The following is a 25,469-nucleotide window of genomic DNA, read 5'->3' as shown; positions in this document are numbered from 1 at the left end:
TTGAGAAGCAAATTCAGCAAGTGTGTTCAGTTGTCATTCTGTTGGTGTCAATAAATTTCTGAATTAGTCATCTTCTCCCTTTTATTACTTTACAGTTTAATTTACAGCAAAAGTCTCAAGAAGTCTTGTGACTTCTCTTGAAGTCTCAAGATAAATTTAATTAAGGTTAAACTAATTACTGAGTGAACCTATGAATCTTGTAGTATCAACAGAAACTGCTACTGAGGTAGTTTTGTACAACTCATTTTTGAAATATGAGAAATATGAGAGGATATTGTGCTCAATTATTTTATTTTGGTGTGCTTTTTTTCTTCATTTTAATTCTAGCCAGTAACACATCCAATCACTGTGTCTACCTGTCGGGATAATTTTGGACGGTTGTGTTTTTGGAGTTCTATCAGCAGGGGTCAACTCCTTCCCCATATCACAATTGGCTCTTACAATCTGTATGGCAAACCTTCAAGCAGAACACAATTATGATGGAAATTTACAAATAGAAATTCTTTTAATATATTTTTACTTTAATATATTTTTACTAAGTTTTTATATATCACAGAATTCTGATGACAGTGTTTTCAAAATATTTCCAACTGTGTTCTTTCAGGAACTGTTACTTCTTCCAAGTTTTCTTGTGTGCCACCTGCTATACCACCTCGAGTGTCACCTAGCTTAGTAAGTTATAAGTATCAGATATATTTTATTTGTTAATGGCTTTCATACAGTAAATACTATTAGAATCTTAGAAACTCTGCTGTACCAAAATAATGCAAGTATATGATATGGTATATTACAAGTGCTGTACTATATTTACCACCATTTTCAGTCATACTCAAGTACTGCAAATATGCAGTATTGATTCTGGTGTTATGTTGTTATTCAACTGACATAGACCTTGAAGGTATCAATTTCAAGCTGAATGTGCATCTTTGCATTTGTCTGTATAATAGATTCCCTCAAACGTTTCAGGTGGTCATAATAAGGTTGAATAGTGATCAGAAGTTACACCACTAAATTTAATTGGTGTCTAGGGAGTCTCTGATGATGAAAGTTTAGATTTTTCTGGTATCTCATTTTTAGTATTACTCACTTCCTGCCCCACAAGCAGTAACGGCAGCATTTTTTTTTTTTTTTTTTTTTAATCTCTTCATCTTTAGAATGTCTTAATCTAGATCATCAGCTTCCTGAATTGTTCCACTCTTCTCCTACCAACAATGTAATGTGATAGCCTGCGGTTTAAAAATGTTCTGAATCAAAATCCTTAAAAAATAGCTTGTTTTGGCCGTTTACTAGAATAATTTGGAAACTGTACATATTCCTGCACTGTTTGTCTTAAAGATACTTCGATTTCTCCAGTGAGAGGCCAACATGCCACCAGAAATCTTGGGCTTATGCTTACATTAGAGATAATAAATAAGTAAATTGCTGTTTATTTTCATGATTGCTGAAGCCAAAGGAATCTACATACAGTCAAACTTGGTTATAACGACCACAGAAATAACGAGATTATGGCTGTAATGAGCAAAAAGCAATAATGATTTTAATTTACATGTATTCCCATACAATCTCTTACAAGCTCACTCTTATAACGTGTGTACTACATGGATATACAGTAAACCCCCGCTATTCGCGGGGGTTACGTTCCTGAGAAATTCCGCGAATACTGAAAACGCGAATACTGAGTTATGGCGCCCATGGTAATAAAAGGGTTCCGTTCCAAAGTATGAAATATATAACAAAAATTAGTCTAAAATTTTGTCTGTACGTATTATGTGTATTTACCTACATAATATGACTATGTACATAGACAAACGTAGAGAGTAAGTACATAAAAAAAAAAAAAAGCATAAGGCATCGAAATGAAAATAAGAAACAATTTATTAAATGTAATACTGTACATATTTATTAGACATTTTAAAGAAACCTTTCAAAAACATATCAAGAACATGGGTTGCTGGGCGAAAAATAACCATATCGATTTTTAAATCTTTCAAACCAGCCTTTGCTGGCTAAAAAACTTATCCCACGAGTGCTATCACCAGTTTCACTAAAGTGTAGTGTTGATAAAGGTGTTTTGCCTTTTCACGAATGATAAGTGAACTTAACGGAATTTTATTTTGAGTTCGGTCTTCTATCCACAGATTTAAAGCCTTTTCCATTTTTTCTAATTTCACATCACGAGTTATAGAGCAAATTTTTGATGCAATTAGCGCGTTTTCACGGACACTACGGCGGATTTTTTCTTCCGATTTCTTGATTGATCGTACCGTTGACTCATTGATTTTATAATGTTTTGCCACTGAGGAGACACTTTCACCATTAGAAATTTTGTCTAACAATTCAATTTTACTCGCTAATGTCATCACCTTCTTTGATCTTTTCACAGTTCCCTTTTTATTCGCGGCCATATTTTTGTAGGATTAGAAAAGAACTTGTCCACAATAAAATCACTTTCTTTTAACTTTAACACGCTCGAAAAAGTCTGTTTACATCAACACACTGCAAAATGGTAGATTTTTCACTTTTGTAAACGTATCAATTAAAAGCAAGAGATGAAACCTTCTATGACAAGCGCATTACACATACTGAACAAGGATTAGCTTGAAACATCCGCGCTCGCGATTTTGTCACCCCCCACCCATTGAGCGCAGGACACTTCCTTTTTACACCTTTTAAGTTATTTTTACTCATTTTTAGAGAATAAAGCACAATTACAAAATGAGGAGGCACACTTGATACACATAAAGCTGTGAGCGTGTAGCAAAACGAATAAACAACACCATAAAGGCAGAGACAACTCTATTAACACCTCACTAGCTCACATTTTACATTTCTGGGGGTTACTACCATAAAACAATAAAAACAATTTCCAGTTGCGTTCCTGCTAGTGGAATCTGTTATAAACTGGTAGTGAACTCTATCTAATTGCATTTGCGATAATACCGATAGCTGTAATTGTGTTGGTTTTTAAGTTATTATGGTGAAATGTGTTTCCCCTTCACTGCTATAAAAAAATAAATACATTTTCAGAATCTTCTCTTCATTTCTATCGTGTTGCGTTCAGTTGGGGTGATTCCGCGTTCGACTGCCATTTCTTGTAAACACAAAGGCGAATCGTGCATATGCGAATTCAGTTCGTGTTATATACAATATCGTTCCCCTAAATTGTGTAAGATTGAATTAGTGTAGTGTAAACACGTGTTATAAGACGACTGACTGTACTACTCTGTGGACTGGGCAAAATGATTTTAGCCACACCCATGTTTTTTTCATGGCGGTAAATGTTCCGGCGCTTTAAAATTCACATTTTTTTAGGTTTAAATCAGCGACCGCGAATACGCGAAACCGCGAATGCAGATACCGCGAATAGCGGGGGTTTACTGTACTGTACAAATTTTTGGTAACTGTGCAAACATTAATTGCTCGGGTAGTCGATAAAACCCCATTCTTGGAATAGATAAAAATGAAAGGGGCAACTTAGCTTTTGTGACCACCAGCATCGGATTAGGGGCCAGTTTATGACCTAACCTTGTCCTTTTTGGGGACGGGACTATACAGTAGAGCATTGGCATTCCACTTGTAATTTCTATGGTTGCATCACCCTATTTACAGATTATCTTGCCTTCACTGAACCATAAATTTATTTCAGGACTTCTAAGAATTTTGGAAATGATAATTGTATATGCAGATCAATTTACTGCCATTTTAAAGTAAAATCAGAAACAAATCCTTCCTTCGGAAACATGTCTACTAACAAAAGAAAGTCTCTCCCGGTTTCCAAAAAATATTGAAGTGTAAAAACGTTTTCTTTGTCCTCTTTAAGAGTATCGACATTTTGGAAAAATAAATATGCTTACATATCGGCACTACAAAAGAAAAAGGGAAAAAAAATTGAGAAAGTGCGCAGTTACAAACGTCGATGAAGCATTGTTTTACTACACAGAAAAGTGTTGGATTTTCAATAGACAATCCTATTTTGAAGGCTCAAGCGGAAAAATTTGTTAAACAATTTGGATGCAACAATTTTGTATGTAACAATGGTTGGCTGGATCGATTTAAAAACTGACATAACATCGTTTATGCAAAAATTAGTGGAGAATCTCGATCTGCAGATCCAATAATGGCAAATGAATGAATTTACCATGTTTTTGCAGAAATTAGAAAAGATTTCAATGGCAAAGACATCTACAACGAAACAGGAACTCATGTTTATTATTATACAGGTTTATTATACATTATTATATTTATTATTATTCAGGTTTATTATTATATATTTATACAGGAACTCATGTTTATTATTAATTAATATTGTTTTTAATTTGAGCATTTTTTGAGCATTATACAAAAATATAAAAATTAATTGTGTTTAGTATTAAGCGTATGGTTTTAAAATTACAGACAAATAAATTGTGTTTAATATTATGTTTATACAAACATATTAATGCAAATAATATGCAGGTATTTACTAATATTAATTTTTTTCTTTCTAATATTTCTTTTGTTTTTTGAATATCTTTATCAAGTTATTGAGAATTAAAAAAAAAAATAGGAGGTAGGTTTAACTCATCACTGATATAGTGAGTAATGGTTATAACAAGGAAATTTTGTTGGTCCCTTGATGTTCATTATAACCAAGTTCGACTGTATTTGTTGTGATTTATATACATATGGAATTAAGCCCAACTAGGATTTTATGGAACTGCAGTACACAATGAGTTGTGCACTTTTTGTGGCAATGTACAGGCTTGAACCCTCAACCTTTTTAATTGTGGCTGCATGCACTGGACCATGACCAGCTCTGAATGACACTATTATTCACAAGTCAACCTAAATTTTTAATGTTTTGTATAAAGAGCATTACCAAAAAAAAATTATCTATTTTTTTTTTAAAACTTTGAGCACTCTTTTAACTACTTTAAGACTTAATCATGCTCATCAAGCAACAGGTGGTCTCTATCAGCAAGCTTATGCCAACCTTGCATGCTAACTTAAACAGAATAGATTCTTCAGTATAGGTTAGCAGCCAAGATAGATTATTCATTATAAGTTAGCAGCCAAGCAGTACGTTGGAAGTAGCCAAAACTTATAGTTAAACTCGTGTGTCATTTGAGGAACCAAAACATCTCCATGGTACAATTTCAAATTAATTCCATGCCTTAATGCTGAAACCTTTACTACCCTGCTGTTGGGCACTGGAGCCCAGTATTAAGTATTTAAAAGTACACATAACCTTTGTTATGTGTTCAATTGAATTTTTGCATTCATACGCTGTGTGGCTGTTCACTTAGACTACATTACTTACAGGTTGACTTACATTCCCATATAGAGGTTACCCATGATCTGATGAGAAAGCATCAAGTCTTGTAACAGCAATCATGACTATGCTCTCAGTTTTAGACGAGGCGCCTCCGTAGCCAGGTGGGAAGGAGCAGCAATGTGTAGCACACGCTTCTTGATTAGACCGGGGTTCGAGCCTGTCACCACCAAATATGGAGGATGCGGAAAGGTCAGGGAATGACCACTGCATATTCCCGGAGCAATATGGCCTTAGTTGCTAATGCTCCTAAAAACCGAAATAACTAACTAACTCAGTTTTAGACACAATGAATTCACCTTTATAGCAATGCCATTTCTGTGAAGTTATATTAGCAATTTAGGTTGACTCCTAGATAATGGTGTTCTCTTATGTGATCATAAGTCCAATCCATTGCAGCCAAATTTGGCCTCTGTTGCTGGAGAGACCAAAGTTCCCCCAAATGAGAAATGCATGCAATTTTCAGATTAATTACCTGCTTATATTAAAAAATGTAATGCCTATAACTTTTACTAATTTACATGAATCCTTAGCTTATCATGTTCTCTTCCCTTTTGTGTGTTCAAACTAGTCTTTGGCTCCTCTAACATAACCATAACTTTTTAAAGATTATTTCTTGTGAAGATTCTTGACTGCCACGATGGTGCCTTGTCCTTAAATGCCTCAGTCAGATCACCTTGCCGGTGCCTAGTCTCCTGACACTGCAGTTTGCAGAACTGAAGCCTTTTGTGGAAAAGGAGTGCTCTTACCACTTCTTTTTTTTTTTTTTTTCCCTCACCAATTTCTCTTGCACTTCTCTGTACCTGTTCCAACAGCTCTACATTCTTCCTACTATGAGGCCTCCAGACCTGTATGCAGTATTCAAGGGGCGCCTCCGTAGCCAGGTGGGAAGGAGCAGCAGTGCGTAGCACATGTTTCTTGATTAGACAGGGGTTCGAGCCCGTCACCACCAAATACGGAGGATGCGGAAAGGTCAGGAAATGACCACCGCATATCCCGGAGCAATATGGCCTTAGTTGCTAATGCTCCTAAAAACCAAATAACAACAGCAGTATTCAAGGTGTGGCCTGCCCATTTCTTATACAATGGAATAATTACCTCCTTAAATTTTCAGCAAAATTTCTGTATATCATCGACAAAACCATTAAAAAATATTTGACAATGAAAAAGGATTAAAGAGTCATGATGGAATAAGAAGTCCACTAGTAATATTTCTCTTGCTTAATTGGCAAAGAAATGTTACTTAATGAAAAAAATTAACAAAAAGTAAATCCAACATATTCTTTCTTCTTTTAGTGGAAGGGGATATCATTTGAAGTTTCTGTGTTGCAGGTTTAGTATGAAGAAGATTTAATAAACCTAAATTAACTTTTTCATTCAGACTAAAGTCTTCCCAGAGTAATAAAAAAGTTTTATTTTTGACTACTGTACAGGATGAGTCAAAAGTTGCACACCATGAAGTAAATTATTTTTATTATAACAGATATTCAAAATGACCACCTCCAATTTGCAAACACTTTTGAATTCTTTGTATGAATGATGCCTTGACACTTGTCAATGTTTATTTTGTAATTTGCTGGCATTCTGATGATATTGCTTCCTTAAGTTCTCCGTTTCTTGAATGACTCTAGTAAATTAGCAGACTTTAAATGAGCCAAAAGGAAAATATAAGTGTTGTCCTGTTTACCTGTTGGGGAACTGTTCATTGAGCTAGTTTCGCACAACCAATTAATAATGCAGTGGTGCTCTGTCTCTTGTTGAATGAACATGTTGATCCTTTGTAAAGAAACATCATCCAGAAAATCCATCAGCTAACTCTATAGCATATGTAAGTATGTTTCACCAGTATTGTTGTTGTTGTCAGAGAAATAAGAGCCAATTATTTGACCATCCCATATTCCATTTTCCACGCTATAACTTAGGGGTCGTTTTTCACGTTAGTTGCTTTCATCCAATTAGGATATCACTGTCTGACCGGTAATGAAAATTGTATCTATTGGCATTACCACTTAGGTAAAATACTGTCTTGTCACTGAAGAATATCAATACAACTCTGTTTTGCAACATCAACTCACAAAACTCTTGTCTTCAGTCTGTCATCACCATGAAAACCTTGAAAGAGTTGCTTTATACAGATTTTTTCGAAAAATGTTCACTACTGAACTTTGACTAACCCCTGTTACTTGACTTAAACTACCTTGAGGTTTGTTTGGTTTTTTTTTTTTTTTTGGCTGTTTCTAAGTGCACCAATACCATCACTGATGTTTCTTCATCAGTTACACTTTTTGGTTTTCCACTTTGAGGATGATCAGCAATGCTTCCAGAGTCTTTAAAATGATTTATTAGTCATCCAACAAGTGATTGATCAATTGGAGGCTGGTGTGGAATCTGCCTGGCCTGTTAAATTCTTTGGTAAATAAATGGTGTGTAACACCTGGTACAGGGCCAGATTTCCCATTAGGCACCATAGGCACAGTGCCTAGGGTCTACGAAGGAAGGCAAAATTTAAAAAAAAAAGAAAAGAACAGTTCACTGTGTCTAACGAAAAACAAGCTGAGAAAACATGTGCAATTGACTCCAGGAGCTTCAATTCAATACGCATATGCTATCTATCTAGCGACTGTTCTTGAAACTATAAGAATTGAAGTGATGGTCACTCCGTCAATTGAGGTGGTTTATCATTTATTATAGTTGAAACTTGAATCGTGTTAATTGACATGATTCGCAGACAGTGTTAAAATCAAAAAAACATTTTACCCCCCCCCCCCTTTTTTTTTTTTTATATATATATATATATGGCATATTTCGGAATAAAAGTGCCTTGGACTTACGAACACCAAAATCCAGCCCTGACCTGGTACCGCATATATAAACGCTAAGCTCATTCTGTCAACCTTAGATAATTTTTCAGCCATTCTTTAGCTCTGAAACAAAAAATAAATATTAATTTGTAGTATTTATAATGATGTGTGACTTTTGAATCACCCTGTATATTGCAGTTTACTGAGTGAAAGAATAAATTTATAAAGCTTTTGTTATGTGTATGGGATGGGACGTAAACAACAATGCTAAAGCTAGAAAAAACAATAAGTAACTCTACCATCACATTTATGTGGTGATTGTGTTATTTGTAATTACTTAATTTAATTAGTAGCTTAATCAGTTATTAATTATATTACTACAGCAGGCCCTCGTTATAACGCCGTTCGCTTTACGCTGATTCGTCATAACTCTCTTCTTATATTATAACCCGTATCTGACTATAACACTGTCACAAATCACTATAACACTCTTTTATAGATTGCATTTTTGGCATATTTAACAAAATCATTTCATTTGATGGAGTCGATAACTTGAAAATGAATAGCAAAACAGAATTAAAACGTTTTCCACGCCGACTTGAGAAAATTTTCTTGCACGCTAATTTAATTGCAGTACAGCGACTTGTTACGTAGTTCTGAGATCAACATTTTAAAAAATGATCAAGTATACTGCTTGTAATATTTGCATTATATGCATTTATCCGAAGTCCCATCTCTCAGTACAGTATTAGACATTGTGCGTAATGGATAGTTTTTTCGAACATTGTATCATAATTAATGCAACCAACGCAGTTGCATTTTCGAAGAGTTAATAATGGCAGATAAGAATAGAAAAAGCAACAACGTCCGGACGCAGTACGAAGACTATAAGTGTAAGAAAAAAGACTGAATTTGAAAATTAAATTAGACGTTTTGAAGCGAATCGATTCCGGTCAACGACAAGCGGATGTGTGCCATAATTTAGGACTGGCAAGTTTAACTGTAACAACAATTATAAAAAAAATATTAAAGAATTAATTTTTTAGCAGCGGGAAAGACAGCTGTTCCACTGTACACAACTAGGGCTAGGCCGGCTATTAGGACTGAAATGGAGAGACTAACTAATTTTATTGAAGATAATATCCAATGCAGAATTCAGTTAAGTTAAATATTATATATATATAAAAAAAAAAAAAGATAGAGAGAGAGAGATTAGCCTATATGATCTGAAAAAAGCTCACCTAATAAAAAAAAAAAAAAAAATGTGGAACCATTTAAAACTAGTAAGGGCTGGTTGAATAGATTTAAAATCCAGGGAGAAGCCACAAGTGCAGATCAAGGAGCCGAAACTTTTCAAAAAAGAACTTGCTAAAATTATTGATGAGGGGATTGTGTTATACTTCTCAAGTTTTTAACATAGATGAAGCAAGACTTTTTTGGAAACTAATGCCTAAAAGAAGTTTCATATTGAAAGAAGAAAAAAACACGCTAGGTTTCAAAGCAGCGAAGGATCGGTTGACTTTATTGTTGGGTGGTAACGCTGCGGGGATTTAAAATTAATACCCCTTTTTAGTTTACCAGAAAGAGGACCAGAGTACAACCCAAAATCGACACATTTTTCTTGATTAATTCATCAATTAAATTAAATCAATTATATTCATGATTTTAATTGGAATTTTAAGTTTCATTTTGATACGTAAATAGTTACCACATAATTATTTATGTATGTAATGCAGAATATTTTATATGTACAAATATTTTGACCGACATTTGTGCATCTTTTCACTACCATTTATTATTGATTAGGAAATATCATATGGCACCGACTGCAACCAATGTGTTGAAAAAAATTATGGTTGAAGGCGGCTATTCAATGCAGCAAATTTTTAACGTTGACGAGATTGCTCTGCATTGGAAAAAAATGCCAGATCGAACATACATTGCCAAATAGGAAAATACAATGCCAGGTTTCAAAGCATCAAAAGATAGGACCATGTTCTTGCTTGGGACTAATGCAGCGGGAGATTACAGATTAAAACGACTGCTTATGTACTATTCTGGAAATCCTCGTGCATTTAAGAGCATCAATAAAACCACCCTACCTGTGCATTTTGGATCGAACCAGAGAGCATGGATAAAAATATCTCTTTGAGGATTGGTTTAAATGCTGCTTCATTCCCGAGATTGAAAAATATTGTAAAGACAACGACGTTCCTTTCACGATTTTGCTTCTATTAGATGATGTTCCTGGACATCCTGTGCATCTATATTTGAGAGTTCTGTTTCTACCGCCAAACACGACTTCACTCATCCAACCTATGGATCAGGGTGTTATTTCAAATTTAAAAGCATACTATTTACACAACATTTACTCAGGCATTGTCTGCAGCAGACAATAAGAAAAATTTTATGTTGAGAGGCTTTTGGTTGGAAATCTTACAATATTTACCACGCCATCTTAAACATTAGTAAGGCCTGGGTGGAAATTACCAAAAGTTGTTTAAATGGCACATGGAAAAAAATATGCCCACGGCACGTAAAAGGCTTCGAAGGATTTGAAAAAGACGAATCATATGAAGAGGTTACAGATAAGATTGTAAAGGTTGCAGAGCTACTTCAGTTGGAGGTTGATGCCAAAGACGTGGAGGAGTTAATAGAGGAAGAGAAGGAATTATGTAATGAATAACATATTGACTTGCAGGCAGCAATAGTGAAAGAAGAAAATGCTGACGAAGCTCAAGATGAACCAAATGAGCAGCCGAGACATTTCATCGCCAGAGAGATGACAATGGTGAGGTTTAAGAAGATGAATCCTGACAGCGATGATTCTTAAAAGTTAATAGAGGGGTGAGTGATATGCTTGCTTGCTACAAATAAATCTGTGATGAAAAGAAAAAAGCGACCGACCCCTTCTAAATCTCAACAGCCCTCAACCTGTCTCCTCTCTTTTTTGTAATTTTATAATTTTGAAATTTTTTTAAATTGCACACTGTTGTAATTTTTCCTACACATGAGATAAAAAATTAAATAAATACAATAAATAATTCTGTTTACATGTTCGTTGAACATTTCTTTTTTGATTCAATCGTTTCAGCGAGCACAGTTGGGAGTGCTGCACAAGCACGTGGGAAATTCCCAGACTTGCGTAGCATTCCGCGGAACGCAACCCTTACATAAGTCGGGAAATTCCTGTATTTTCATTCATCTGTTCTGCAAATCTTTTTTAATTTAAATTTATGTCCCCGTATGTATGAAAAAGAGTAAGGATTGCCATTAGCATTTAGTTCACTCAATCCATTTAAAGACTTACATTGATCAGGTCTTCTCGCAGGTGCCGTCTAGTTTCCAGACTGTAATTTGCAGAACTGAAGTCTTTGTTGATTAGAGTACCCTTTTGTACTGCTTATTAATCTTGCACTCTTCTCTATCCATTCTAGCAGATCCACATCCTTCATGAAAGGATTCTTCCAGACCTTCAAGTTGTACTCAAGGTATGGCTTAACAGTTTCTTTATATAGCAGGATAATTATCTCCTTGTCCCTGCTGTAAGTTCTTATATATTATTGGCAGAACCATATGAGCTGTCCTAGCAGCCAATCTGCACTACTCAGAGGGGCACTCCATAGGGCTCTGCTGATATGCAGAATAAGGAGGTAATTATCCCATCATATACAGCATCTTGGTCAGGCTGCACCTTGAATATTTAGTCCCCTCGACGTGGGCACCTGTACGTGGTGAGGGGACCTCCCAGTGATGCTGCTGGACTTCCAGACTAGCATCACTGGGATCCAACGCCCACAGCCTAGGTTCCGGGCTTACATCAATGCAATCCGGCGTGTTTGCCGTGCGCTGCGACCCGTGGAAATTCGGAAAGGGGGATCCTGGTGGTTGAGGGGCCCAGCTTCAATACACCACTTTGGCCCCTGCTTCGACAAGACGGGTGGTCCTGGAACGCCCGGCTAGGATCAATCGGCTAGTAGGCTCGCCTGCGAGGGTCAACCGTGTCAATGCCACGCCCCTACCCTCATGGTCCGAGGGACAGGATTCAGGCTGGCGGCGGTGCGGGTATAGTGTCTGGGTAGCCCTGGCGTCCCACTCCCGAGCGCATTTATTGCATGCCGGGTAGTGGGCGTCCCTTTGGGCTCCGTGGTGGGTGGGGAGCCCGGGCACTGAACAATTAAAAAAACTCTATGAATCCTGATAAACTCATTTCTTCAGGGGCCCCAACCCGGTCCCTATCTGCAAACATCGACGAAGATCCAGATAGTACTATTAGTACAAAGAGGCAGCGAACAGAAGTACCATCAGGGCCTGTTCCAAGGTTCCTGATTATGCATTCAACCGGAAAAACCGATTGGTAAAATGTCGCCCTTTTTTATTCAAAAAGGGTTAGATGGTTTAGCAGGTTCTCCCAAATCAGTTAAGAGGCTCCGTTCTGGAGACCTCTTAATTGAAACTAAAAATGACAGGCAATCCGAACAACATCAATCGGAGGAATACCTATAACAGTGACACCACACAGAACACTCAATTCATCGAGAGGTGTCATTTCGGAGTGGGACCTTCTCGACGTAACCGAGGAGGAAATCTGCTCCGAATTAAAACCCCAGGGAGTTATTGCCGTCAAGAGAATTACTGCGCGAAGGGATGGAAAAATAGTTAAAACCAGGAGTGTTATCCTGACTTTTAACTCTCCTAAACCTCCTGACGAGATAAAAGCTGGATACATCAGCTGTTCAGTGCGTCCATACGTTCCAAACCCTTTGCGGTGTTTTAAATGCCAGAAGTATGGACATTCTCAAATGGCCTGCCGTGGAGTCCTTGCATGCGCTCGATGCGGTGCAAAGGACCACGAAACAGCAGCATGTTCAGCCACAAAACCCACCTGTATTAACTGTGAGGGCGAACACCCGGCCTACTCACGAGCATGCCAGAGGTGGAAAGAAGAAAAAGAAATTCAACGGCTGCAGGCAGAGCTAAATATATCATACCAGGAGGCAAGGAAATCGGTCAAACCCCTGAATATCAACAAACCTACCTACGCCCAGAAGGTAGCAGGGAGATGTTCCGTCGGAACTCAGACGGACATGACCATTCCTCCAAAGGAGTCTTTCACTCCCATCGCGCGGTATCTCTTAACATCTCAAAAACCTGCACAAAAGGACCAATCAGCTGCCACTCCTATATCGGTACCTCCTAATGCTCCACAAGTAACAAAGATAATTATGAAAGAAAAGAATAAGAAAGGGGAAGTCCCCCCTAGTACCCAAGAAAAGATGGATGTGGAGCAGAAGGAGGTACCCGAAGATTCATTCTTGGAACTCTTTGCGGAGGAGGAAATGGACACGGGACAGCGTCCATTCTTCCCCAAAAAACACAAATCCAAGACTGATAAAAGTAAGCCCTCAGCACCTCGGAAGCCGCCTGATGGACCCACCAGGCCAAAATAATGGCTAAATTCCTACAATGGAATTGTCGTGGATTCCGGCGAAACATTGATGACATCAAGGCCCTCCTGCAAAAGCACGAGCCAGTTTGCTTTTGCTTGCAGGAGACATATCTAAAGGCAAATGATGATCCCACCATGCACAACATCACAGTTTTTCGAAAGGATAGAATTGCGGATGGCTCTGTACATGGGGGAGTGGCTATCCTTGTGGGTAACCAGACCCCAGTGCAGCCCTTGCTAATTACAACCAGCATAGAGGCTGTTGCAATTCGCCTTTCAGTGGGATTTTTATTAACTGTGTGCTCCATTTATTTGCCACCTGGGACTGACATCACCCAGGCAGACCTTGATGATCTTCTAATGCAGCTGCCTCCCCCTTTCCTACTTCTCGGGGATTTTAACGGACATAACACCCTGTGGGGTAGTGCTAACATCAACGGAAGGGGAAGAGTCATAGAGCGTATGCTCAATGACAATGACCTTTCCCTTCTAAATACTGGAACAAACACCTTCTTCCACATGCCTACCCGTACTTTTTCTGCCATTGATCTCTCTATCAGCTCCCCTTCTCTACTCCCTTCACTCACTTGGGAAGTGGAGGAGAATCCGTACGGAAGCGATCACTTCCCTGTGATAACCTTGTTACACAGTGGGAGACCATGTCTTCCCTTCAGGTTACCACGGTGGAAGATTGATCAGGCTGACTGGACTGCCTATCAATGATGCAGTTAAGTACATCACAGAAAATATTGTCCAAGCAGCTGCGAATACAGTTCCAAAAACATCTGCCCGGTTTCCACCATTTCCCAAACCTTGGTGGAATTCACAATGCACAACAGCAAAAAAGGCTCAAAACAAAGCGTGGGGGATATTCCGCGATATCCTACCACGACCAACCTTATAGCCTTTAAACGTGCACGAGCCAAAGAACGATATATCCGTCGTCAGAGTCAAAAGGAATCGTGGATCCGTTTTACATCATCTATTAACCAGTCTACCAACTCTAAGGTAGTCTGGGATAAAATCCGGAAAATGAAGGGAAAATATACATCCCACCCTTCTTCAATCCTAGATTATAATGGATGCGCTATTGCAGATCCAACTGCAATAGCCAATGCTCTTGGGGAAACATTCTCTAACATCTCCGCAACATCCTCGTACTCCCCAGAGTTCCTGGTCCTGAAACATAAATTGGAAAAACAAGCACTTAATTTTAAGACCAAGGGCCTCTATCCCTACAACGGGACGTTCACTATAGAAGAACTGAAAAGAGCCCTCACTCTTTCCAAAGCAAGTGCTGTTGGGCCAGATGGCATCCATTATGAAATGATTAAACATCTATCACCAAAATCTATGGATTGTCTGCTCCTTCTGTACAACAGAATCTTTACTGAAGGGCAGTTTCCGGACTCCTGGCGAAAGGCAATCGTTCTTGCCTTCCCTAAGCCAGGAAAGGATCCAAGAGTCACCACCAACTATCGTCCTATTGCTCTGACTAGCTGTCTGTGCAAAATCCTGGAGAGAATGGGTAATTCTCGCTTAATATGGTATCTCGAGTCAAATGACCTTCTCTCCAACATCCAGTGTGGCTTCCGAAGGAACCGGTCCACTTTGGACCATCTTATTAGATTGGAAGCATCCATCCGGGATGCTTTCCTAAAACGCGAACACTTGGTGTCGGTGTTCTTCGACATGGAAAAAGCGTATGACACAACTTGGAGATTTGGCATTTTAAAAGATTTACATAACCTTGGCCTTAGAGGGCATCTCCCCCTTTTTATTCAAACGTTTTTAGCCAATCGATCTTTCCAAGTTCGTGTGGGATCCTCACTCTCTCGTTCCTTCACTCAAGAGGAGGGAGTACCACAAGGATCAGTATTAAGTGTCCCGCTTTTTGCCATCAAAATAAATTCCATCACAGAACAACTTCCTCCAACGGTAAACAGTGCCCTCTATGTTGATGACTTTAGCATTTTTTGTCAGTTTATGCAACATGAGGGTTATTGAAAGACAACTGCAGAAAGCCATTGATCGACTGAATTCCTGGGCACTTGCTAATGGCTTCAGGTTCTCGCCGGAGAAGACCGTTTGCGTACACTTTTGTCGCAAGCGTAATCTTCATCCTGAACCTGAATTAAGGCTCGGACAAAATGTTATTCCAGTAGTGTCAGACACAAAATTCTTGGGACTTGTGTTCGATAAAAAGTTGACCTTTCTCGAACATATTCGTCAACTTCGTACAAAATGCACGAGGGGACTCAATATTCTCCGCTCTCTCTCCTCAACGCATTGGGGAGCAGATCGATGCACCCTACTATGGCTTTACCGTGCACTTGTACGACCCAAATTAGACTACGGGTCCCAGGTATACTCCTCAGCTAGAGATAGTGTCCTCCGATGGCTGGACCCTGTCCACCATCAGGCTATCCGTATCGCTACTGGAGCTTTTCGAACATCTCCTGTCCAAAGCTTATACGTCGAAGCAAACGAACCATCGTTATCCCTTCGACGTAAGCAGTTGTCTTCAAACTATGCTTTAAAGTTGAAATCCCTGCCAGACCATCCTACGTGGGCATCCGTTTTTGAGCCACGTTGGGAAAACTTGTACAATACCCGTCAGACTGCCAACCGACCTTTTGGTATTCGTGTCCAAGAGCTACTAAGAGAGTTTAACATCATGGTAGACAAGGTTGCACAAACACCAAAAGAGACTCTTCCACCCTGGCATGCTCATACTCCATCGTGCAACATCTCCCTTCAGAAATGGTTAAAATCTGAAACCTCGTCATCTGTCTACCAGAAGCTCTACTCTGCACACCAAGCTGAGTACTCAGACTTCCTGCCCGTTTACACAGACGGCTCGAAGTCTGAATCGTGCGTAGGATCTGCTGCTGTGTTTCCGGACACTATAATATCTCAGCAGATTCCTCCTGAATCCAGCATATACACTGCAGAGCTGTATGCTATAGAGCTAGCCTTGGATCACATTCGAACTTGTCAATATCAAAGGTCAATAATATATTCCGACTCAATGAGTGTATTACAGGCTTTATTATCTCCGAGACACAATTCTCATCCAGTTCTTTGTCGAGTTCAGCAGAAGATACATTCTCTTCATGAATACAAGTTTGATATCCGCTTCTGCTGGATTCCTAGCCACATTGGGATAAAGGGAAATGATTTGGCTGACGCTGCAGCCAAATCAGCAACACCCACTCATAATCATTGCCTGTCAGTCCCCTATACAGACTACAGGCAAATAATACGGAACAAGATATATTCCCAATGGCAAGAACTATGGCACAGACAGAGAACAAATAAATTATACCAAATAAAGCCTGTAATAGAAACATGGCAGTCTAGTCTGCGCAGGAATCGGAGCGAGGAAGTTGTTCTTGCCCGACTCCGCATAGGACACAGTCATTTGATACATTCTTTTCTGCTGAGGGTGGATGACCCTCCTATGTGCGAGTCTTGCGACACCGTTTTATCTCTAAAGCATATTTTAATAGATTGCGTTCATTATACCCATGTTCGCAATATACATTTTACCGCTTTTACTCATCTGACTGAGCCTTATACACTCAGTCAGATTTTATCAGACAACGACCACGTGTCGGCAGTTTTTAAATTTTTAAAAGCTATTAATATATACACACATATATAAATAACAATTTGACGAGGTAACCTTTTTAAAGGTTACCAGAATTTATCTTTATTGTTATTTTAATCGTTACTTGGCGCAGTATGACCATAGTTGTTTTTGCGCCAATAAACTCAAAATCAAATCAAATTAAACCTTGAATATTTAGTACAGGGCTAGAAGCATCATTTTAGGAACAATAGTTTCAGTAATTGGCATAGGAGGGTGCAGTCTTTCAACAACATATTTCAATAACAATGATGTAGACTTATGCAAGCTGGAATTGAAGAAATTTTGTGGAATCCCAATCCCAAAGCTGATGAAACTGAATAAAATGATGTATAAAATGTAGAAATATTTTGTATTGAAAAAAAAAAAAATAACAGCTAGTTTCATTATATTTTTAAATTTTTTAAAAATTTTCTCCCCCAAATTTTTTTAACAAAATTTTGGATTTTATTTTTGACAGTAATCATGCCCTCTTGTTTTACTATAAATTAGAACATTTTGATTATAGTCAAAAATTTATATTACAGTAGACTGTCAAAATTATGGTACCCAAAATAACAGAATATTCAAGCTAGCAGCACATTGAGATCGGTGGCGAAAAAAGAAAATGGCAAGTCACATGATTACTGTATTTTTTTAAGTTCGCCATTTTGAAAATTTTGTACCGATATCATGGATTATACTCTGTTTTACATTTATTTTAAATTAAAAACCCCTCACTATGGCTCCTAATGTTAATAAACCTTATAGAACAACATTAAAGCTTAGTGACAAACCTAATACAGGCATACCTCGAATAACGAATAGGATGCGTTCCACGAAATTACTTCGTTAAGCGAAACTTCGTTTTCAGAGGTAAAAATACTATGGCCAGAATAGGAATACGTTCCTACGTAAAGAAAATGAAAAGCTTTTTTTTCGAACAACGAAAAGTTTTATTAAATAAACAGTCAACTTACATACAAAGTGAAATCACATTTTAAAATATGAGTCTCAAGTTGATTGTTTATGCTTTTTTTCTCTTTCATTTAACAATTGCCTATACGGAGTTATTGCATTTAACACTGATCGCTTAACAATAACACTTCTTCCTAAATCAGGATCATTTTCACTAAAAAAATTTTAAATGTTTTCAATGTCATTTAAGCACCTTTTTAAATCTTTGGTTGTTAACACTTTTTCGGCAGAAACTTCTTTAACTTCGTCTTCATTATCTTTGTCTTCGTTCCTAAAAAGGTTTTCTAAATCTTCCACTGAAAAACCATCATCTTCTGCATTCAATAAATTTCTAACATCCTCTTCATCGGCATTTTCGAAACCTATTGATTGAGACATCTGGATAACTTCATTTCTAATTTCTTGGATGTTATTTTCTTCTTCTAGTACAACTTCTGGCCATATTTTGCGCCAAACTCCATTTAAGCATTTCTTAGTGACTTCTTTCCAAGGACTATCAATGTTTTCAATTGCGTTTTTAATGGTGTAGTTTTTCCAAAAAAGTTTTAACTGTCATTTCCTCTTTATCCTCTAGTTCAGTTATATTGCTTAATGTTCGACGCAGATAATAAGCTTTAAATGATGCTATTACTCCCTGATCCAATGGTTGAATCAGGGAAGTTGTGTTTGCTGGAAGAAACACAACTTTGACAGGAATGCATGTGTCCAATGTTAAGATCAGTAGGATGTCCCGGAGCATTGTCTAACAACAAAAGAGCTTTTTCTTCAAAGTTGTTTTTTTGACAATACCGTTTTACTTCAGGACAAAAGTGGTTAACAAACCAATCAGCAAATAACTCCTTGGTAACCCACGCTTTTCTATTTGCTTTCCATATTACAGGTAAATTCATTTTTATGTTACCTTTTAAAACCCTCGGATTTTCTGAATGGTAAACTAATAACAATTTTAATTTATAATCGCCAGAGGCATTTGATCCAAAGAGTAACGTTAAACGGTCTTTGGCTGCTTTGAACCCAGCAGTTGATTTTTCTTCAATAGAAATGAAGTTTTTTGTTGGTAGCCGTTTCCAGAACGAACCGCTTTCGTCAACATTGAACACCAAATTTGGTGGAAAATTTTCACGTTCAATTATTTCCTTTAGTTTTTCTGGACACTTATTTGCAGCTTCAACATCTGCACTTGCAGCTTCTCCTGTTAATTTTACACTATGAATCCTGGCCCGTTTTTTAAATTTCTCGAACCAACCACGAGAAGCCCCAAAGGTTTACGTAATTTCTTCAGTTTGTTTAGATTTCAGGTGATTAAACAAAAATAATGCTTTTTCTTGAATCACCATTTGACTTAAAGGTATATGACGTTGTGACATATCATCTATCCACAAACTTAACATTTTCTCCATTTTTTCTAAAATTGGATTCCTTAAGCGAGTTAATTTTGCCACTGTAACATCTGTATAATTCTGAGCAGGCTGTTTTATTTTTTCTGATTGACTTAGTATGTTAAAGGTTGTTAAAGTTGATTGCGCTAATCCTAAAGAATGTGCCACATCGGATTTTCTTCCGCCGCTTTCAACACGTCGTACGATATTTAGTTTAGTTTCCAAAGAAATTGCTTTTCTTTTCTTTGATTCTGACATTTTAATTAACTAAAACAAAAATATTTCTATTAAAATTTACAAAATCTACGTTATGTAATGCTATCAAAGAACCTACGTCGATTATTGCAATGCGCCACACTGAAACAACGTCAATCATGTAAAGGAAATGGAGGACAGTTAAAAATCACGATCTGGCATATCAAGAAAACTGACAGATAGGGATCATTGCAATGCACCACACTGAAACACACCCTATGAAGTGTAAACAACAACTAAATTAGGCGAATGAAGTGCAAAACTGTTATAACAGACACACCCGCTGCTCGGGAGTACGTAACGAGTCGCCGTCAGTCACCAGTCGGATGATTGTCGGGCGTTGGCCTTAAATTGGAATATATTTTTTAAGATAAATGGGGCTTGAAATTGCGGACTTCGTTATATCGAAGCTTCGTTATCAGAGGTAACGTTAACCGAGGTATGCCTGTATTATAATAGAAATAGAATAGGAGTAAGTAGGAGTGTATTAATGGCAGAATATAACATTGGATCGGCATATTTTTTTGTGCAAGCTTGCTTATGTATTTAGCAGATGTAGTTTTTGATGGGTTGTTGTGTCTAAGACATATAAGAATAAAAACTCTGAGTCATTTAAGCAAAAACAAGTTATTAAGAAGCATATTATTCAATATGCTTCTTAATAATTCAACAGAAGGAACTGGAAAGTTGCTGGAGAGGCCTTCATCCTGCAGTGGATTGAAAATGGCTGATGATGATATTATTCAAATAAAAATCATACTGCAAAGAAAACAAACTACTTGGAATTGAAGTGGCAGGCAAGTTAATGCTCTATGTTTCAAGCACCACCATTTTGTCTATTTAGAAACAGTTTTCTGAACTAGTATTAGTGGCAAAGTGATGCAAAGAAGCAAGCTTATGCAACATCAGCAAACTGTTAATGCTTCTAACCTTTTGCATGTGCATGCGTCCCACTTGCTGCACACATGAAAACTTGGTACTACCTTTGGTGTTACCTAGCTTAGTAAGTAAAAGCAAAAAGAATGAAAAATTAAAGATGAATTAAAAGGGACATTCAGATTTAGTTACAGGAAAATATGTGAATAATAATTAATATTAAAGGGTGCACTATTTTTGGGCTAACTAGACACTTTTTTGTAGTCTGTGCCCCTTCTTTGATATGTCTCAGGGAAGTATTTTTTGGAAATATTGAGAATCAGAGGATCATCCACAACTGTATTAGGAATTATGACGTATCACTGCAAGATTTAAATATTTCCAGAATGCACCATATTCTTGCATTGCTGCATCTTACATCTGTAAGATGTATGATAAAATCTCTCCGTAAAAAAGCAAATTCTTGCCCTGAATTTGTTTTTTTAGGAATAGCATTAACAGAATGGAAAATTTTTCAGTTCTGGTAATTTCTTAGCATTCTAATCATGAATTTGTTTCAAGGACATTTCAGTATTGCATTTCACAATACTGCTTTCTTCAGTATAGAATGTGTCAAAGTCATTTCACAAACGTTTCTAGGAACAGGGTATTCTACAACTTTCCTTGGCATTCATTGTAGAATAGGTATTTTTCATTTTGTATTATGAAAAATATTTTTAACCATTCATTTCATTTCATTTGGGTAAAAAAAAAAAAATAAATAAATAAACAGTTACTTTCTTGAATGCCCTTCAGAGTACCACAACCTGAATTTTTTATTTTTTAATTTATGAAAAATAAAATGAAATTTTTTGTCAAGAATACTAAGTTGAAATTTACTTTAATTAGCATTCACCATTTTTAATTCTGTGTATCGCAGCACTTTTTTAAAAAAAAAATTTTATTATTTCATTTCAGGCTACTCCAAAAAGAATGGTTAATTCTATTAAAGATAAAAAATATCAAACAACTAAGAGCAAAAGTTTAGATGTAGCACATTTCTCATTACCTGATGAACCTAATAGTGCCTTGCTTTCAATGAAAGTAAGTGTTAAAATTTTAATTTTTTAATAATTAGTGTATTTATTTTAGGCATTTGTGAACACAAATGTTATTTGTTACCAAAAGTTTTGGAACAGAAAAAAAGAACAGTGATTTATGGATTAAAATTTTAATATATGGTTAATGGCTTCCTTTGACCTCCCTAATACAGCAAATCTGTGAGAATTCGTTTTTTCATAAAACAGGTCTCCACAAAAACTACGATATTGACACATATCAAGAAATATTTTTCTATTATTCCTCCAGCAGGACAGATTTTAAATGTAGAAGTAAGGTTGACCTCCGTGAAACTTCAACAGAGAACCATGTTTCCCATGCTAGTTCTGGTTCTGTTGGACTCAAATTAGAGCTTTGAGCAGGTCATCCCATCATTTTCACATTTTAAACTCATACCAAAATTTATTTGACCATCACAGATCAAAGTTTGTTATAAGGAACATTGTTCCTTTGAAAAATATATGGTTTATCAACATAAATTTCCACTAGCAGCAGAAGAATAGTGCTATCAAAGATGTCACAATATTCTTCCTTTAGTATGGTTCCACTAAAGCCATTGGTACAAAGGAATACAATGGAAAGCATGTGCAGACTGGCTACACTGCCACCAGTATGTTTCACAAAATGAGAAGAGACAGATCCCTTCAAGATGTTCTCAAAGTTGGTGCACATCCAAGTTATTTCATATAATGAAAACAGCTGGTATCAAAATTGGTTGCTCTAGAGAAATTGTTGTTTTCAACCATGGACTGCAAATGGCCCACATTTTTAATGAATTTACCTGAAAGGCTGTTACATAAGTTACTGCCCACCCTCTGATCCAAAGCCGACCGGGCTAGCCAGGTGGGTAAAGTGCCTGCCTGGCAACCCAAAGGTCGCGGGTTCGATTCCCGCCTCGGGCTTGGATCAAAGTACTGCAAAAACCTTGGGAGGTGCACTATGGCCACAGAAGCTGATGCGCCAACAACTACCAAACCAAAAAAAAAAAAAAAAAAACCTCTGATCCAAAGACCCTGATTATCATGGAGTACTTCCAGTTTTTGATTTTCCTTAATGACATTGACAAGTGAGTTTAGGGAAGTTGTCAGAGTTTGATGATGATTTGAAGAGGAGTGTGAGATCCCACCTTCAACTGGAATTTTAATGACCAGAACCAGGCCATGTTAAATATTACTAGGATAGTTTCAAGTATGGTGTGAAAATGACAATTAATGTTTAATGCTTCTAAATGGTTTTAGGCCTAGAGAACAGAAATTACAGAAGTTACTTATACAGTAGGGGCTACTTATAACTAGGGGAAGAGAAGTGGTTCAGGACAAAAAAAAAGGACTCTGAGGTTGAATAAGATATGAAATTAATATGCACTGTAAAGAGATGGCTGGGAAAGCACATGATTTCGGTTCATAATTTGTAGGACTTTTGCAAGTAGGAGAAGGATGTCATTGTCGCACTGTGTAATAGTAATGTAGTGCAAAGAAGTTATGGGCTTTTGCTGCACTAGCTGTGGGGGGGGTGGGGAAACGAGTAAATAAGAAAATACAAATTATTTGCTTCCCTCCTCATCGGTAACTATCCAGTCGACCTTTGAGTATATTCAAATTGTCAACCCCAACTACTTGTGGAGGCAACCTATCCAGCAAACAGTCACTCGCTGGCTGAAAGAAAATAACAGTGAAACCACATTTGGGTTATTGTTTTCATGTTTAGATGCCACATCTGAAAAAAACACATAGCACTTTTAGAGAGGGTTCAAAAGGGCTATAACTGATGTCCATGTGATAAACAGTTTTTCAGTTGTAGACTACTAACTGTGTGCCATATTTCACATGGTAAAAGTGTCCTTAACCTTGGCAGTGGCATCCAAAATATATACCAAAAATGGTGGCAGGTCACCTGACAGGTGGTCAGCTTTATTTTCTACAAAATATTTTGTTTTTTTCTGAGTTTTGCTTAAATATTGGAAATATTTTATCTTTTCTTAATGGATTGCAGCAATTACTGTGTTAATTTTTAATAAAAATTAAAAATTTTAAAACATCCTATGTATGTTTTACAGCGTTTATTTTTTAATAAACAGAAATTAAATAAGTCTGTTGAAAATAAAGTGTTTAGGGTGTAAGCCTTAAGCTATGGAAAAGTCTACACTATGTATAAGTATAGTGCGAAAGCATCAATAATACATAGCCAAATCTGAATGAACAGAATATTAGCAAAGCGGCATCGTTTTAAGTTATATCTCATATTGTGAATACCTTCACGAGTTGCCATGATATTGCACTACTTCAAATAAGTAACGCTTCACCTGAGGAGAAGACTAATGTTACTTATTCTCAGATGATTACCACCAGCCATATACATAGTCTGTTGAAAATTGCAAAAAAAAAAAAAAAACATTTTAGACATAAATGATGTTTTAGAAACATTAGTCTCTTATGGTTTTCCAGTTTAGACTTAAGTATGTAAAATTTTCAAACATGCACATGCTCGTGTACTTCTTGTTTTGTATATAAATATCACTAAAAATAAAAAAAAATCAACAAATCGTATATATTTTGATATTTTTTCTTATTTCAAAATGTTGCTGTGCACTGCACAGTTTGAAAATTTTGAAACTATGTATCTTGCTTCCTGCAGCTAGCAACCATCTTGAGAAAATATTCGGCTTTGTAACTTTTCACCTTCACCTATATTCCTTAACTTATACTATGATCCTGCACTCTTTTTCAATAAAAACTTCTTCTTTTTTTAGGTCCCCTCCCTACCAAGCTCAGGCTCTGCCAGGGTTAACCCCAGCCAGAGACCTTACACCCTACTTCTTGGCCAGCCTCCCCATGGTTGTGGATGGGCAGTAGTGGGGGAAACTTGGTTTCCAAGGCCCCATGGCTAGGAGGCTAGATGAACAACAAACCAGCACAAACTCCTCGACATGGGCACCTGTATGTGGTGAGGGGACCTCCCAGTGACACTGCTGGACTTCCAGACTAGCATCACTGGGATCTAACGCCCATATCTTGGTTCCAGGGTTACATCGTTGGAATCTGGCATGTGCAGCCGTGCGCCGCGACCCATGGAATTCGGAAAGGGGGATCCTGGTGGTTGAGGGGCTGAATATCTCCTACCCAGAAGGTTTCTGCCTTAATACACCACTTTGGCCCCTGCTTCGACAAGACGGGTGGTCCCGGACTGGCCCGACTAGATCAATCGGCGGGTGGTTCTTACTGCTAGGGTCAACTGCGTTCCAATAAGCCTCCCTCCCTTTGGTCCTGGGATGGGATCAAGGCTTATTGGAAACATGGGTATGGTGTCTCTAAGCTAACTTGGTATCCCATTCGTGTACACAGTACCTGCTAGTTCACGAGTGGGTGTCCCCTCGTAGGGCTCCGTGGTGGATGAGGTACTTAGGGCATCGGAAATTTTTATTTTACTCCTATGAGTATTATAAATTCAAATTCTTCTGGGGGCCCCAACAAGGCCCTACCTAATTGAGATGATGATGCAGAAAATACCTCTGCAAAAAGAGCCAGGCCTGAGGATATACCAACACCATCAGTGACACCGCTTTTCCTCATTCTCCATTCCACCGGAGAGCAGTCAGTTGGAAAGATGTCACCCTTCTTTATCCAGAAAGGATTAGAAGGGTTGGCAGGTTCACCAAAATCCATTAAATCCATTTGGTCGCCAGAATGCAATC

At 37.5% G+C, this 25,469-nt stretch overlaps 1 protein-coding gene across 4 annotated transcripts in view; it reads left to right on the top strand.

Annotated features, from left to right (window-relative positions):
- Positions 1-25,469, top strand: part of LOC150091364 (ralBP1-associated Eps domain-containing protein 2-like) — a 303,767-nt gene that overhangs the window by 241,041 nt on the left and 37,257 nt on the right. For all 4 annotated transcript variants that reach the window (XM_090383441.1, XM_090383448.1, XM_090383421.1 and 1 more), the window contains 2 exons: positions 605-672; positions 21,638-21,763. In XM_090383441.1, the coding sequence (XP_090239567.1) occupies positions 605-672; positions 21,638-21,763 (194 nt within the window). The remainder of the gene's footprint in view (positions 1-604; positions 673-21,637; positions 21,764-25,469) is intronic.

This window comes from Mastigoproctus giganteus, chromosome 1 (genome assembly GCF_048544385.1).
Source record: "Mastigoproctus giganteus isolate SK-2022 chromosome 1, ASM4854438v1, whole genome shotgun sequence".
NCBI lineage: Eukaryota > Metazoa > Arthropoda > Arachnida > Uropygi > Thelyphonidae > Mastigoproctus > Mastigoproctus giganteus.
The sequence above is the reverse complement of the archived record's forward strand: the minus strand, read 5'-3'. Positions and strand labels throughout refer to the sequence as shown.